The sequence below is a fragment of the Nycticebus coucang genome, chromosome 24 (assembly GCF_027406575.1).
Source record: "Nycticebus coucang isolate mNycCou1 chromosome 24, mNycCou1.pri, whole genome shotgun sequence".
NCBI classification, from domain to species: domain Eukaryota; kingdom Metazoa; phylum Chordata; class Mammalia; order Primates; family Lorisidae; genus Nycticebus; species Nycticebus coucang.
In genome coordinates this window covers 11,889,068-11,905,864 of record NC_069803.1, presented here as the reverse complement: position 1 = coordinate 11,905,864, position 16,797 = coordinate 11,889,068, and the positions used below count along the sequence as shown (strand labels likewise).

The 16,797-nt window shown below is 44.4% G+C and overlaps 1 protein-coding gene across 2 annotated transcripts in view; it reads right to left on the bottom strand.

Annotated features, from left to right (window-relative positions):
* GSR (glutathione-disulfide reductase) overlaps positions 1-16,797 on the bottom strand; it is a 54,880-nt gene that overhangs the window by 19,311 nt on the left and 18,772 nt on the right. For both annotated transcript variants that reach the window (XM_053578758.1, XM_053578759.1), the window contains 3 exons: positions 13,554-13,701; positions 4,862-4,916; positions 1,096-1,195 (listed from right to left, as the gene is read on the bottom strand). In XM_053578758.1, coding sequence (XP_053434733.1) covers positions 1,096-1,195; positions 4,862-4,916; positions 13,554-13,701 — 303 coding nt within the window. The remainder of the gene's footprint in view (positions 1-1,095; positions 1,196-4,861; positions 4,917-13,553; positions 13,702-16,797) is intronic.

Here is a 16,797-nt window from a genome sequence, read left to right as displayed (position 1 = left end):
CTCAAAGGAGTAGGGCACCGGCCCCATATGCCGGAGGTGGCGGGTTCAAACCTAGCCCTGGCCAAAAACTGCAAAAAAAAAAAAAAAAAAAAGCCGGGCGTTGTGGGGGGCGCCTGTAGTCCCAGCTACCTGGGAGGCTGAGCACGCCATGGCACTCTACTGAGGGCAACACAGTGAGATTCTGTCTCAAAAAATAAATTAATTAAATGAAATGGCTTGCCCAAGTCACATGTCTGTGAGGGACAGCCAGCAATGGGACCAGATTCTTAGACCAACACTTGCTGCGGCCACACAGTTTCTCTGGAAGCTCCAATATGGTGTCACAACAGCAGCAGGGCTCAGTAAGGGTTAATCAGCCACACTAAACAACACTTCATCAAACAATGATGGACATGGGGGCTGCATCTGAGCGCAGAGAGGACTGGCTTGGGCTTTCAGAAACCTTAGCTGACGCCCAGTTTGATACTAATTAGCAGCCACAGAACCTCTCTTGGCCTTGGTTTCCTCATCTATAAAATGAAGTTCAAGTGGGTGATCTACAAGTTTCCCTTGATTGCAAAGAATTTAGTGAATGTCCTGAGTGGCAAGAAGCCAACAGTACCTGACAATATGAAATGGCTTTCGAGAACTGAGAAAGTCACCTAGCAGTGTGTTTACCAGGACTAATACTTACCCTGCATCCTCCCTCTCAGGGCATCTGATAACTATCGACCAGTTTGACCAACTCTAAATTATCATCCTCAATTACAGCTGAGAGGGATACAGGCCAGAGCCACGTAACTCGGACACAGCTGCCTGTGAATAGACCACCTGAACTTTGCCTACCCACCTCTTCCTGCTTCCCACCCTAGTATATAATGACAAGGTAAGAAAAAATTCTCCCTCTAATTTGTTTTTTTAATTAACATCAAGGCCAAGGCCAATGTAGTCAATAGACAACTAATACACACCCACATAGAGAAAAACTCAATTTAATTCAAGTTAGGGGAGGGAGGAGTAAGGAATGGAGAGAAGAGAAAAAAGAAGAGAAATTTTTAAAATTTTAATTGTAAAATTAAATTATCAAGGTAAGGAAAGAAAAAAGGCAGAATTTACCTTATCATGCCGTATCATTAGTGACGTCTTAGAACCCAGGGCTGAAAGGATCCCAGCTATCTCCACAGCAATATAACCTGCACCAACTATGACACTGCGGCTAAAATGAAAGCAGAGGGTTAGTATCTTTTTTAAAAACTTGTTTTGGGGTCGGCGCCTGTGGCTCAAGCAGCTAAGGCACCAGCCACATACACCTGAGCTGGCGGTTCGAATCCAGCCTGGGGCCCGCCAAACAACAATGATAGCTGCGACCAAAAAAAAGGAGCTGGGCATTGTGGCTGCTGCCTATAGTCCCAGCTACTTGGGAGGCATTGGCAGGAGAATCGCTTGAGCCCAGGAGTTGGAGGTTGCTGTGAGCTGTGATGCCACGGTACTCTGCCCAGGGTGACAGCTTGAGGCTCTATTTCCAAAAAAACAAAAACAAAAACTTATTTTGGGCTTGGTGCCTGTAGCTCAGTGCTTAGGGCACCAGCCACAAATACCAGGGCTGGTCGATTACAAACATACCCACCTCCTGCTAAACAACAACAAAAAATAGCCAGGCATTGTGGCAGGTGCCTTAGTCCCAGCTACTTGGGAGTAAGTACTACTTGGTCAGACAAGAAAATCACCTGACCCCAAAAGTTTGAGGTTGCTGTGAGCTATGAGCAACGTAGTGAGACTGTCTCAAAACAAAACAAAACAAAAAAACCTTCTTTTGGAGTAATTTTAGATTTGCAGAGAAACTGCAAAGATAGTACAGAGATTTACTTGATATCAATGTTTTTCCTTTCTCAGTTTTCCCTAAAGTTAACATTTCACATAATCAGGGTACATTTGTCAAAATAAATTGACAGCAGTCACAGTGGCTCACAATGCCTGTAATCTTAGCACTCTAGGAAGGTGAGGCAGGAGGACCCCTTGAGCTCAGGAATCTGAGGTTGCTATGAGCTAGACAGACACCAGGGCACTGTAGCCTGGCCAACAAGTGAGACTGTATCTAGAAAGAAAAAAATTGAAATCGGCACATCACTACTGACTAAAACCTGGACTTCACATTTCACCAGTTTTTACGTTAATGTGTTTTTTCTATTCTAAGATCTGGTCAAAGAGGCCACACTGCAATTTATTTTAATTTTTTTTTAGAGACAAGATCTCACTTTGCCACTTAGACTACAGTGCAGTGGCAAGATCATAATAGTTTACTGAACCTTGAACTCCTGGGCTCAAGAGATCTTCCTGCCTCAGCCTCCCAGGTATCTGGGATATATAGGGGCATTATCACACCTGGCTAATTCTACTTTTTTTTTTTTTTTTTTTTGTAGAAACAGAGATTTTGCCATGGTGCCCAGGCTTGCCTTGAACTCCTGGCCTCAAACGATCCTCCTGCCTCGGCTCCCCAAAGTGCTGGGATTACAGGTGTGAGTGACTGTAGCCCATCTACATTGCAATTTTGGTTTTTTTTTTTTTTTTTGAGAGAGAGTCTGACTTTGTCACTCTAGGTAGAGGGAAAAGGTATAAGCATGTGAAAGGCTTTATGTAAGCACAGAATTAGGGCCTCAAACTGTATTGGCAATAGCTGCTGAGGGAATTGAGCAAATACGGACTCTAGAGCAGTGTTTTTCAACCTTTTTATTTACTCTCACAGCACACTTGAACCTATAGTTAAACTCCTGCGGCACACTTAAATTATGTTGCTCAAAAAAAAAAAAGAGTAAAAGGAAAATATATACTTACTGTGCTTTGAACTTCTTTTGAAAATAATTTAATTAATGATCTTTAAAAATTTTCCCAGCACACCTAAGATCCTCCCACGGCACATCAGTGTGCCACAGCACACTGGTTGAAATTCATTGCTGTGCAGCAAAAGCTACTTGAGATGCCAGTCTTTGAGCCCATCAATTTCACTTTCACTTCATTCCTTTTCATTTCTTTCTTCCTTCCTTTCTCTCTCTCTTTTCCTTTCTTTCCTTTCCTTCTTTCCTTCCTTCCTTTGTCTCTCTTTCTTTCTTCCTCTCCTTTCTCTCTTTGACAGAATCTCACTTGGTCACCCTCAGTAGACTGCCCTGATGTCTTAACTAAACAGCAACCTCAAACTCTTGGGCTCAAATGACCCTCTTGCCTCAGCCTCCCTAGTAGCTGGGACTATAGGCACCCACCACAACGCCCAGCCATTTTTAGACATGGAGTCTGTCTCTAGGCTCAGGCTGGTATCGAACTCCTAAGCTCAGGTGATCCACCCGCCTCAGCCTCCCTGAGTGCTGGGATTACAGGTGTGAGGTACCACACCAGGCGCCCCCAACCCCCGCCAATTTCCTAAGTGTCCTCTCTTTTCATGAGTGAAGTTAGGAATCCTCTAACCTACAAAGCCTGCAATGTGCAACATATTCAAATTAGAGAAAGAATCATCCTCATTATCTGTTTTCCCCTCTATGACTCGAAATCCTTATCTGAAGTTTATTAAGGTTATTCAGACAAACATGTATAAAAAACAATGTCAAAAAAATGTATTTTTGAGGCTGGGCATGGGCTAACTCCTGTAATCCTAGTACTTCGGGAGGGTGACACAGGAGGATGGCTTGTGGCCAGGAGTGCAAGGTCAGCCTGACCAAGAGTGAGACGCTATCTATAAAAAAACAGAAAAGAGGGCAGTGCCTGTGGTTCAGTGGGTAGGATACCAGTCCCATATACTGAGGGCTGCGGGCTCAAACCCGGCCCCAGCCAAACTGCAACAAAAAATAGCCAGGCGTTGTGGCGGCACCTGTGGTCCCAGCTACTCATGAGGCTGAGGCAGGAGAATCGGCTAAGCCCAGGAGTTGGAGGTTGCTGGGAGCTGTGTGATGCCACAGCACTCTACCGAGGGCAATAAAGTGAGACCTTGTCTCTACAAAACAAACAAACAAACAAATACGGAAAAGAGTGAGATCTTGTCTCTACCAAAAAAACAGAAAAATTAAGTGGATGTTTGGGGGCTGCCTGTAGTCCCAGCTACTCAGGGGGCTATGGCAGGAGGATCGCTTAGAGCTCAGAGTTCAAGGCTGCAATGAACTATGATCATGCCACTGCACTCCAGCCTGGTGACAGAGTGAGATTCTTTCTCTAAAAAACAAAAAGGAAAGAAAATGTATTTTTGTGAGACTGAAGAACCTTCATTTGTGGAGTCCCATCTGCACTTAGAGGCTTTGAAAATCAGAATTAGCTACTTTGGACACTATCAATGCTAAGAAAAGAAGGGCGGTGCCTGTGGCTCAGTGAGGAGGGTGTCCGCCCCATATACTGAGGATTCAAACCCGGCCCCGGCCAAACTGCCACTGGGCATTGTGGCGGGCGGCTGTAGTGCCAGCTACTTGGGAGGCTGAGGCAAGAGAATCACCTAAGCCCAAGAGCTGAAGGTTGCTGTGAGCTGTGATGCCACAGCACTCTACTGAGTGTAACAAAGTAAAACTCTTCTCTAAAAAAAGTAAATAAATGTTGAAAAAAAGAAGACAGTTTTAAGACTTTGCTATTTAGTCTTCAGATCACTCTGTACCCAGTTACCAGGTACCCAGTTAGCCAGGCTCAGTAACCGCAGATCTGGTTCTAAAAATCTGGTCAATTGAAAAATGTGATTGATCTACTGAGGGTTCCTAGTAGATGGGAACCCCAAGGTCATAAAAGAGAAGACATAGGACAATAGAACTCAGGAAAGACCTACATTTTAAGTGGTTGGGAGGGAGAGGAAGAAAAAAATGTTACCAGGAGAGTTGGAGGAAGCATGAATCACTGAGGTCAGGTCAGTTCAGCTTACCTAGGCAATTCTTCCAGCTGAAAAAATCCATCACTGGTTATTCCAAGACTGGCACCTACATAGAAAAATGCAACCTGGATCACACGAGGATTATTCTTTCTCTTGTAAAATAGTCACAACACTTTATACAAGAATCACTTTCTCAGCCAACATTCCATCTGTTTTGACAAGTTTTGTGAAAGTCTCCATTTGGGAAGCTGCCAACCAAATCATCCCTGGCTGAGTCAACATTTTTATTTTCTCTCCAGAAGTAGAACCCATGATGACTAAATAACTTTTAAATTTCTCCGAGGACCTAAAATCCTCTCAGCTTTCATGAATAAGCTCTTTGCTGGCTTCGCCTCACCCTTTCTCCCCCAGAGTTGGCAAGAACCCTCCTGGTTCAGCCCTGACCCTCTTCTTGCAGCTTGTTCCTTCAAAGGTTTCAACCAAACTTCACTATGGAGGATTTCCAAAGGCAGAGTTCTGCATTTGACCTTCTCCCCAGGTGCCAGGTCCAGTTTTGAACTCAACACTTAATTCTCAGGCTATTTAGAATTGAACCTTAACTTTATCTCCCAAACTACATCTCTCTCAAGTTTACCACTTCTGTTAAGGAGCCACCCTCCCTCATTAATCCAGACAAAGCTTTGAGTTGTCAAGCTGTGATTCCTTCTCTTGGTAACTGATGGGACACAGGAGTAGGGAGGAGGTAAGTATGTTGCATTTTATCAAATCCTCATTTCAGAGGTGTTGAATATTTTTTTCTAAATGTGTCTTGGAATCAATGAAGTACAGTAACTGATGCTTCCTTCTGTCTTTTTACACCTGTTGTTGCCTCTAGTACTTGACACAGTGAAGCCTCAATAACTCTCTACACATTTGAACTGAGATTTTTCTAGCACGTGCCAGGGGCAAACACTAACTAAAAACCCTACCACCACCTTCTGAACAAACAACTGCAGCTTTCTTCCTTTCTCTCTCCCTTTTTTTTTTTTTTTGGAGGCAGAGGTAGAGTGCCGTGGCATCACAGCTCACAGCAACCTCAAACTCTTGGGCTGCTCGAGCGATTCTCTTGCCTCAGCCTCCCGGGTAGCTAGGACTACAGGCTACTCCCACAATGTCCAGCTATTTTTGTTGTTGTTGTTTAGCAGGGCTGGGCTGGGTTTGAACCCACCAGCCCTGATGCATGTGCCTGGTGCCCTAACCACTGAGGTATGGGTGCAGACCCACAACTGCAGTTTTCTAACTGGTCACCTTCTGCCCTGTTCAAGTCACTGTCAGATAAGTTTCTAAAACTGCCACTTGGATCTTCTCACTACTCTATTTATACACTAATAATAATTTTTTGTCACAGTTGCCATCTATTTAGAAGACTCCTTAATTTGGCTTGAGAAGTCTCCACAATCTGGCCCTAACCCAATTCCATTCTCAGCTCAGAATTTTAGTGCTACAAACATTGGTTGAATTGACTGATGTATTTCAAAGACATCTTTAGTTATCTAATGGTTCTACTACTCCTCAGTACATATGCTCAATTTGCAAGCCCTTGTCCTAGGAAGTCTGAGTCATGCCTGTCCCACCTTTTAACATATCGGCCCTCACTGTCTGGCAATCACCTTGGAACATGTACATTTTATTCTTTGCATTTGTACATATATACATATATATATAACTGCCACCAGAGTGTGTATATATATATAGTTTGTAAGTTTTAAATATATATATATTTTTTTTAAGAGACAGAATCTCACATTATTGCCCTCGGTAAAGTGCCATGGTATCACAGCTCACAGCAACCTCCAGCTCTTGGGCTTAGGCGATTCTCTTGCCTCAGCTTCCCAAGTAGCTGGGACTACAGGCGCCCGCCACAACGCCTGGCTATTTTTTTGTTGCAGTTTGGCCAGGGCCATGTTCGAACCACCACCCTTGGTATGTGGGGCTGGCGCCCTACTCACTGAGCCACAGGTGCCACCTACATTTTTTTTTTTATTAAATCATAGCTGTGTACATTAATAAATTTGTGGGATACAATGTGCTGGTTTTATATACAATTTGAAATACTTTCAGCAAACTGGTTAACTCAGCCTTCACTGCACTTTCTCAGTTATTGTGTTTAGGCATACTCTACACTAAGGGTCCTCAAACTGCGGCAGGCAGGGTGTTTTTGCCACGGCTGCCTGTCCTGCTTAGCAGCCGACTTGTCCTGGGCCTCAGTGCACATGTGTGGAATGTGCACCAACCCTCCAACTCCAGGTCCTTCTCTCTGTCTCTCCCCGCAGGGTGTTTTTGCCCTCCTGCCTAGCAGCCCACTCGTCTGGGCCCGCAGTGCAGGGCGCATATGTGGAATGTGCCCCACACCCTCCGACTCCCCTCCTTCTCTCTCTTGACTCCTCTCAGTCTCTGGTGTAATCGGAGGAGTCACCAGGTTGCCTGTGCAGAGCCTGCTGCTGCCTAAGGATGGAGGTAAGAACAAATTAGGATTTTTTTTTTTTGAAGTTAGGAGATCTATTTTTTTTTTTTTTTGCAGTTAGTAGGGCCTTTTTTTTCCCTGAAGTTAGGAGGTCTTTTTTTTTGCAAATAGGGGGTGCCTTTTTTGAAGTTAGAAGAGCCTTTTTTTGAAGTTAGGAGAGCCTTTTTTTTTTAAGTTGGTTAGCTGGGGGTGGTTTCTAGGAGGGTCGCATCACAGTGATAACTCAAATAGTCAGCGCTCAGTGCTAATGCAAATTGTCAGTACTCAGACGTAATGCAAATGGTCAGAGCTCAGAGGTAATACAAATTGTCAGCAGTGTTATCGTAAATGGTCAACGCTCAGTGTTATTCCAAATGGTCAGTGGTCAGTGTTAATGCAGATGGTCAGTGCTCAGTGTTATTGCATGGGGGCCCCAAACTGGTAATCTGCCTAGGGATCCATGGGAACTTAATCCAGCCCTACAGACAGCCAGCTCTGCAGACAGCCGAGGAGTAGGAAACCCAATTTAATTGACAGTAAGTGCATTTATATTCTGATTGCTGTTCAGTTGTGTATAATGTTGTAAGCTGGGTGCTGTGTAAGCCCGGTTCACACTATTGCGATCTCTGAGCAGTGCAAGTTCAGCCATACAAGCATATGGCTGAACTTGCATTAGATTTGGAAGAAAAAGGCATACATGCCTTTTTTTTTCCTGCAGTGGAATCTGATCGCTATTAGTAAATAGGTGACCCATGCAATCAGATTCTTGTGTGAGTTCACAGATCGCAGTGCAGTTCACACAGGGTACTGTGAACTGGCAAGGTGGTGGAGGAACCGGCTTTGTAATTGTGCCTGTTCCCACACCACACCAGTGCGAGCCTGACGGAAAAGCGAACTTCCACCATATGGGCACTGGCGAGGCTGAAATGATGTGGACTAGCAAGGCTGCATTGACGGACACTGATCAGACTGCACTGATGGGCAGTGCAGTCTATATGTCTCTGTGTGGGCAAAGTTATTGCTGGTGTATTGTTTTTGGAGTGCTGTATATATATATTGGTATTTTACTAACAGCAATTTGGAATCCCTAGGAAACAATGATATCAAGAAAGAGAAAAACTGACTCGGAGTATAGGATATTCAAAGAACAGTGGACTTATGATTACTTTTTCATGCAGTACAAGGAAAGAGCTGTGTGTTTGATATGCCAGAATATAGTGTCTGTGTTCAAAGAATACAATTTGCATCGATACTATTAAACTCAACATAAAGATAAATATGATTGTTTGGTCAGAGAAGTAAGAAAAGATAAAATATTAAAACTGAAATATACATTGACAACTCAGCAAAATACTTTTGTGAAGCAGAAACAGCTAAATACTTCATCACTGCGAGCAAGTTTTCAAGTTGCCCAGCTAATAGCGTGCACTGGCAGACCATTCCTGGAGGGAGAATTTGTTAAAGAATGCCTTCTTTCTGTTGCCAAGAGATGTGTCCAGAGAAGGCCGATTTATTTAGTACAGTGAGTCTTTCAGCACCCTCAATTACACAACGGATTAAAGAAATGGGAGACAATTTGCATCAGCATTTGCAAAACTCCACAAAAAAACTTTCCTATTTTTCCTTGGCACTCAATGAAAGTAATGATGTTCGTGATTCTGCACAACTTCTAATTTTTATTCGTGAGACAAAAGACTATTTTAAGTCACAGAAGAGCTTGCTGCACTGCAAATTTGGCATCAAAGGAACAACTACAGGAGAGGATATCTATGAAAAGGTTTGCCAAACTGTGAATAGTTTGGAGCTGGACTGGGCAAAACTAGCCTGTGTGACAACTGATGGTGCTCCTAGCATGGTGGGGTCTAAGAAAGGAGTAACTGCTCACATTAACAAAGAGATGGACAAACATAACCATTCTCATCCAATAGCCATACACTGCCTCATCCACCAACAAGCGCTGTGTAGTAAATCACTGAAGTGGAACTCTGTTATGAAAACTGTGGTATCTTGTGTTAATTTCATTAGAGGTAATGCACTAAACCACAGACAATTTCAGGAATTTCTGTCTGAACTAAATGTTGCCTGTGAAGATGTTCCGTACCACACAGAAGTCTGTTGGCTGAGTTAAGGAGAGTTTTGAAACATTTCTGACTTACTTCCACAGATTACAGCTTTTCTGCTTTCAAAAAACAAAGAAGTGGGCGGTGCCTGTGGCTCAGTGAGTAGGGCTCCGGCCCCATATGCCAAGGGTGGTGGGTTGCCAAACTGCAACAAAAAAATAGCTGGGCGTTGTGGTGGGCGCCTGTAGTCCCAGCTGCTCGGGAGGCTGAGGCAAGAGAATCGCGTAAGCCCAAGAGTTAGAGGTTGCTGTGAGCCGTGTGACGCCACGGCACTCTGCCCGAGGGCGGTACAGTGAGACTCTGTCTCTACAAACAAAAAAAAAAACAAAGAGGGTGGCGCCTGTGGCTCAGTCGGTAAGGCACCGGCCCCATATACTGAGGGTGACGGGTTCAAACCCAGCCCCAGCCAAACTGCAACCAAAAAAATAGCCAGGTGTTGTGGCGGGCGCCTGAGACAAGAGAATCGCTTAAGCCCAGGAGTTGGAGGTTGCTGTGAGCTGTGTGAGGCCACGGCACTCTACGGAGGGCCATAAAGTGAAACTCTGTCTCTACAAAAAAACAAAAAACAAAAAACAAAGAAGTACCAGAGCTCAATGATACAGAATGGAAATGGCACTTTGCCTTTCTGACAGATGTAACAAAGCTACTCAACAGTTTCAATGTGCAACTTCAAGGAAAGGGGAAGCTTATTTGTGATATGCAATCACATGTGAAAGCATTTGAAGTAAAAGCAGGCCCATAGTTCCCATTGAAGTACTGGTAAGTTTGTTGATTTAACTTTACTTGTTCTTCATTTTTAATATTGTATTTGTTCCCCTTTTGTTTTTTTACTTCAAAATAAGATTGTGCAGTGTGCAAAAGGAATTTATTCATAATTTTTTTTTTAAACTACAGTCCGGCCCTCCAACGGTCTGAGGGACAGTGAACTGGCCCCCTGTTTAAAAAGTTTGAGGGGCGGCGCCTGTGACTCAAGGAGTAGGGCACCAGTCCCATATGCCGGAGGTGCCGGGTTCAAACCCAGCCCTGGCCAAAAACCACAAAAAAAAAAAAAAAAAAAAATTTTGAGGACCCCTGCTCTACACTTACTAGATTTGACATGTACCTTTGTAAAATGCACCATAGGTGTGCTTCCACCAATTACCTTCCCTCCACCCAGCCTCTCCCTTCCCCACCCCTCCCCCTCCTCTTTCCCTTTCATCTTGGGCTGTAGTTGCATTACAGCTTTCATATGGAAGTGTGGGTGCTTATATATTGGTTTCATAGTAGAGCTGAGTACATTGGATACTTTTTCTTTCATTCTTGAGATACTTTACTAAGAGTATGTTCCAGCTTCATCCATGTAAACCTAAAAGAGGTAAAGTCTCCATCTTTTTTTTTTTTTTCATTTTTTTTGTAGAGACAGAGTCTCACTTTACCGCCTTCAGTAGAGTGCCATGATGTCAAAGGACTCACAGCAACCTCTAGCTCTTGGGCTTCTGCGATTCTCCTGTCTCAGCCTCCCGAGCAGCTGGGATTACAGGCGCCTGCCACAACGCCCGGCTATTTTTTGGTTGCAGTTCAGCCCAGGGCTGGGTTTGAACCCGCCACCCTCAGTATATGGGGCCGGCGCCCTACTCACTGAGCCACAGGCGCCACCCAGTCTCCATCTTTTTTTAAGGCTGCATAATATTCCATGGTATACATATACCACAATTTATTAATCCATTTGTGGGTTAATAGGCACTTGGGCTTCTTCCATGACTTAGCACTTATGAATATTATACAACTTTGTATTAATAAATGCATGTTAAAATTTTCAAAATGGGCTCAGCACGTTGGTTACAGCACCAGCCACATACACCTAGGGTGGCCAGGCCAGCTAAACAACAACAACTGTAACAAAAAATAGCCTGGCACTGTGGTGGGCACCTGTAGTCCCAGCTATTTTGGAGGTTGAGGCAAGAAGATCACTTAAGCCCAAAAGTTTGAGGTTGCTGCGAGCTGCGATGCCACAGCACTCTACCAAGGGCAACGTAGTGAGATTGTCTCAAAAAAAAACAAAACAAAACAAAATACCCCCAAAATTCAAAATGTACAGCAGGGGAGTATATAGTGAACTAATGGTGAAAAGGAGGTCTCTTTTCAACCCTCCAGCTCTCACTCTGTCCTTGGATGGAGGGATGACATGGTTTCGGAGTATCTTTCCAGAGATTCAGTGCCTATTATGGTCTCCCTGCCTTTTTAAAAAGACAAAAATTAGGCTCCACACCTGTAGCTCAGTGGTTAGGGTGCCGGCCACATAGCATACTACATACACTGTTCTACTCTTTTTTTTTTTTTTTTTACTTAACAATAAACCTTAATCATTCTTGAAATATGCTAACATCCAATATGCCCCCCTTTGAGACACAGAGTCTCGTTCTGCTGCATAGGATAGAGTACAGTGACGTCAAGCTAGCTCACCACAACCTCACATTCCTGGGCTCGAATGACCCTGTTGTCTCAGCCTCCCAAGTAGGCCTACAGGTACAAACTAGCACATGTGGCTGATTTTTCTGTGTGTATGTGTGTTTTTTTTTAAGAGGTGAGGTCTCACTACAGTGCTCAGGCGGCTCTCAAACTCCTGGCCTCAAGCAATCCTGCTGCCTTGGCCTTACAGTGTGAGCCACCACACCCAGCCCCAACTAAATTTTTTTTTTTTTGGGGAGCGAAGTCTTACTATGTTGCCCCCGGTAGTTCACAGCAACCTCAACCTCTTGGGCTTAAGTGATTCTCTTGCCTCAGCCTCCCAAGTAGCTGGGAGTAGGTGTCATTGTTGTTTGGCAGGCCAGGTCTGGATTTGAACCTGTCAGTACTGGTCTATGTGGCTGGCGTCCTAGCTGTTGAGCGACAGGCACCAAGCCCCAACTAAATTTTTTAAGTTACTTGAGAATAATTATCTTTTTATCTTTTATAGCAGTTTTTCTTTACCCTTTGGGGTAATGAAACTTTTTCTTTTTTTTTGCAATTTTTGGCCAGGGCTGGGCTTGAACTCGCCACCTCCGGCATATGCGCCCAGCGCCCTACTCCTTTGAGCCACAGGCGCTGACAGGTAATGAAACTTTTTTAAAAGCAGGTGAAAGTGATGAATCCTCCCACTAGAGAGAACGTAAAAATGTGTAAATGCATACATGCTCAAAATTTTGCATATAAATTCAGATTGGCCATGGGTCTTTTTGTTTTTTTGAGACAGAGTCTCATTGTGTTGCCCACGGTAGAGTGCCGTAGTGTCATAGCTCACAGCAACCTCCAACTCTTGGGATTAAGTGATTCTCTTGCCTCAGCCACCCGAGTAGCTGGGGCATGGCTATTTTTTGTTGCAGTTTGACCAGAGCCAGGTTCGAACCCCCCACCTTGGTGTATGGGGCTGGTGCCCTACCCACTGAGCCACATGGCCGTGGCACCACCTGGCCATGGGTCTTATGAAATCAGTCTTTGGAGACATACAAAGACACATAAACTATGTTCATCATTCACAAAGTTCTTATTATCTAGTTGCAGAGAAATACATGGACAATTCTTTTTCTTTCTTTCTTTTTTGTCTTTTACAATGTTTCTTCTGAGAGAGTAAGCAGGTATGTTCATGATTCATTCCAGAGGCTTAGCTCCCAAGAATGCATAGGCGGATATGACCGTCTCCGAAATTCCTTACTGTTTTCCTCTACAGTGTAATTCTACATTTGAGAATTACTGTTTTCCTCTACAGTGTAATTCTACATTTGAGAAAAGTAGGCATGTAAACGTTTACTTAGCTAGTTAAGCAACATCTTTACAATTTTTCTCTCCTATAAACAAAGCAGTAAATACATCATGTATCTTAGAAATAACCCATTGGACAAACTGAAGCTGGAAACAATCTAGTCCATGCTGAGAAGGCAAGGATGAGGCTCTCCCTGATTTTTCTCTATCATCTGTGATATGTCCAAAACTTGAACCCAGTGAGATCTCTTTCTTTGTCCCATGGTGGGCGACCACTTACATTTAGTTAGGCTCTGCAGAGACCTTCTCTAGTGGGCTTTTGGAGAGAACCAGCATACAGATACCCCGGTTTGGCGTGGCAGGTTGAAAGCTATAGTACACTCCTCCCCACTGATGTTAATAAGTATTTGCCTTGAAGACTCACCAGGGATCTGGCTGTCCTGAGGAATGGAGGGCACACCACCAGTGGCAATCAGGATGTGCGGAGCAGTGTATTTTTTCCCATTGACCTCTACTGTGGGTTGGGGATCGCTTGTGAATGATGCATGGCCATAGATGATTTCTATATTGGACTAGAGAAGAAATTGAGGCATTAGCCTGTTCTTAAGATAAAACAAAAACACCTGCTGTAACTTATCAGATCTTTCATTTCTCTATTGAAATGATTTGCTGATGCTAAAAAAACAAATCTGCATTGAATTTCTGTAGAATTCCTGACTGGTATCTGAAATGTAGGGGAGGGGGTTGCCATTAGATGCCAGAAGTGCATAAGATAAACAAAGGTGCTATCTTTGGTCAACACCCAGTGACCAAAAATGCAATGGTTGCTTGTGTTTTTTTTTTTTTTTTTTTGAGACTGTCTCAAGCTGTTGCCTTGGGTAGAGTGCCATGGCATCACTGCTAACAGCAACCTCCAACTCTTGGGCTCAAGCAATCCTCTTACCTCAATTTTTCTATTTTTAGTAGAATGAGGTCTTGCTTTTTGCTCAGGCTGGTCTCAAACTTGTGAGGTCAAACAATCCACTCACCTCAGCCTCACAGAGTGCTAGTAATCGATTACAGGCCTGAGCCACCAAGTCCTGCTGCTTGTATTTTTTTGTTTGTTTGTTTGAGATAGAGTCTCACTATATTGCCCTCAGTAGTGTGCCGTGGCATCACAGCAACCTCAAACTTTTGGGCTTAAGCAATTCTCTTGCCTCAGCCTCTCAAGCAGCTGGGACTACAGGTGCCCAGCACAATGCCCAGCTATTTTTTGTTGCAGTTGTCATTGTTGTTTAGCTGGCCTGGGCCTCGGTATATGTGGCTGGCGCCGGAAACACTGTGCTGTGGGCACTGAGCCCGCTTATGTTTTCTTAAAACAAAAAAGGAAGAATATCACAAAATTACATGACAGTGTAAGTCTATGCTAAGTATGCTGAGAACTCAGACTTTGGTTTGCTAGAATCTCCTGCACTAAGACTTCCACTTGGGGGCTGCTGGCAAGCTTCTGCCAGCCATGGTACGTGTCCTGGCATGCAAATATGGGCAACTTAGGAGGACAATGGAACCAAGGAAGCATGATTACTGAGTGGAATGTGTTAACATTTTGGAATAGCCTTGGCTCTGAATTGAGTTATCTTCTCCTCTCCTTTCCAACCTCCCCTCCAGGCCAGTTCCTACAAGTGCCTGGCTTAAACTGAATCAAGATCAAAGATAACCCACAAGCCTCCAACAATCTTTCCTCAAGGAGGTAATGAATGATAAAAAGGAGAGTGGGGGGTGGCGCCTGTGGCTCAGTCGGTAAGGCGTCAGCCCCATATACCGAGGGTGGTGGGTTCAAGCCCAGCCCCAGCCAAACTGCAACCAAAAAATAGCCGGGCATTGTGGCGGGTGCCTATAGTCCCAGCTACTCGGGAGGCTGAGGCAAGAGAATCGCTTAAGCCCAGGAGTTGGAGGTTGCTGTGAGCTGTGTGAGGCCACGGCACTCTACCGAGGGCCATAAAGTAAGACTCTGTCTCTACAAAAAATAAATAAATAAATAAATTAAATTAAATTAAAAAAAAAAAAGTTTATTCCAAAAAGAAAAAAAAAGGAGAGTGGGTCAAGTGGCCTAGTTTAGGGGGAGAAGTTTAGAGACTTTTATTTTGACTTTCTAGCATATTAGAAAGTTTCCTCCCTCACACAGAATTTCTGGATCAACTATACTAATTCCTCCATATGGCCATTGTAAGGTATACCATACAATGAGATTATTAAGGGAACTCTTTTTTTTTTTTGGTTATTGGCCAGGGCTGGGTTTGAACCCGCCACCTCTGGCATATGGGACCAGCGCCCTACTCCTTGAGCCACAGGCGCCACCCACAATGAGATTATTAAGTATTAAAAAATGCTGATTCTGGCTCGGCACCTGTGGCTCAAGCGGCTAAGGCGTCAGCCACATACACCTGAGCTGGCGAGTTAAAATCCAGCCTAGGACCACCAAACAACAATGACGGCTGCAACCAAAAAATAGCCGGGTGTTGTGGCAGGCGCCTGTAGTCCTAGCTACTTTGGAAGCGGAGGCAGGAGAATTGCTTGAGCCCAGGAGTTGGGAGGTTGCTGTGAGCTGTGATGCCACAACACTCTACCCAGGGCAACAGCTTGAGGTTCTATCTCAAAGAAAAGAAAAGAATCTACTGATATAACTAGAACCTAAGAAATCTAAGAAAATGCAAAGTGAGACTACAAAGACAAAAGAAGGTGCTGGGAATATACCGTCAAGAAAGAAGAAATGAGGGGCGGTGCCTGTGGCTCAGTGAGCAGGGCACTGGCCCCATATACCAAGGGTGGTGGGTTCAAACCCGACCCGGGCCAAAATGCAACAAAAAAATAGCCGGGCGTTGTGGCAGGCACCTGTAGTCCCAGCTACTCGGGAGGCTGAGGCAGGAGAATCGCCTAAGCCCAGGAGTTGGAGGTTACTGTGAGCTGTGTGACGCCACGGCACTCTACCGAGGGCAATAAAGTGAAACTTTGTCTCTACAAAAAAAAAAAAAAAAAAAGAAAAAGAAAAAAGAAATGAAATGACACACAATTTATCAATGTCACCTGCATGTTCACAGGTAGAAGAGGTCTGATATCTACCCACTAAGGTTCAAAATGCCTCAGGATTTGTTGGAGGCAAATACACTTCTGCCCAGTTTTTTTGAGACACAGTCTTACTATGTCACCCTCAGTAGAGTGCTGTCGCGTCACAGCTCACGGAAACCTCAAGCTTTTGGGCTTAAGCGATTCTCTTGCCTCGGCCTCCCAAGTAACTGGGACTACATCCACCCGCCACAATGCTGGCTATTTTTTATTGCAGTTGTCATTGTTAGCTGACCCAGGCCAGGTTTGAACCTGCCAGCCCTTGTATACGGGCTATGGGTGCTGAGTCGTGCCAGGTTTTCCCCAGACTTCACTCACAAAAACAACCTTCTGAATCACAATTTGGTCTCCGGAGTAGATCCAGCCACCAAGGATGAGGCTGTTCTGTCCAAATGAACACTAGCAGGTTTTCAGCCAGATAGTGTTTCTGATCTGAATTAAAAAACTGACATTCTGGCTTGGTGCCCGTAGCTCAGTGAGTAAGGGCGCCAGCAACATACACTGAAGGTGGCGGGCTCAAGCCTGGCACGGGCCTGCTAAACAATGACAACTGCAACCAAAAATAG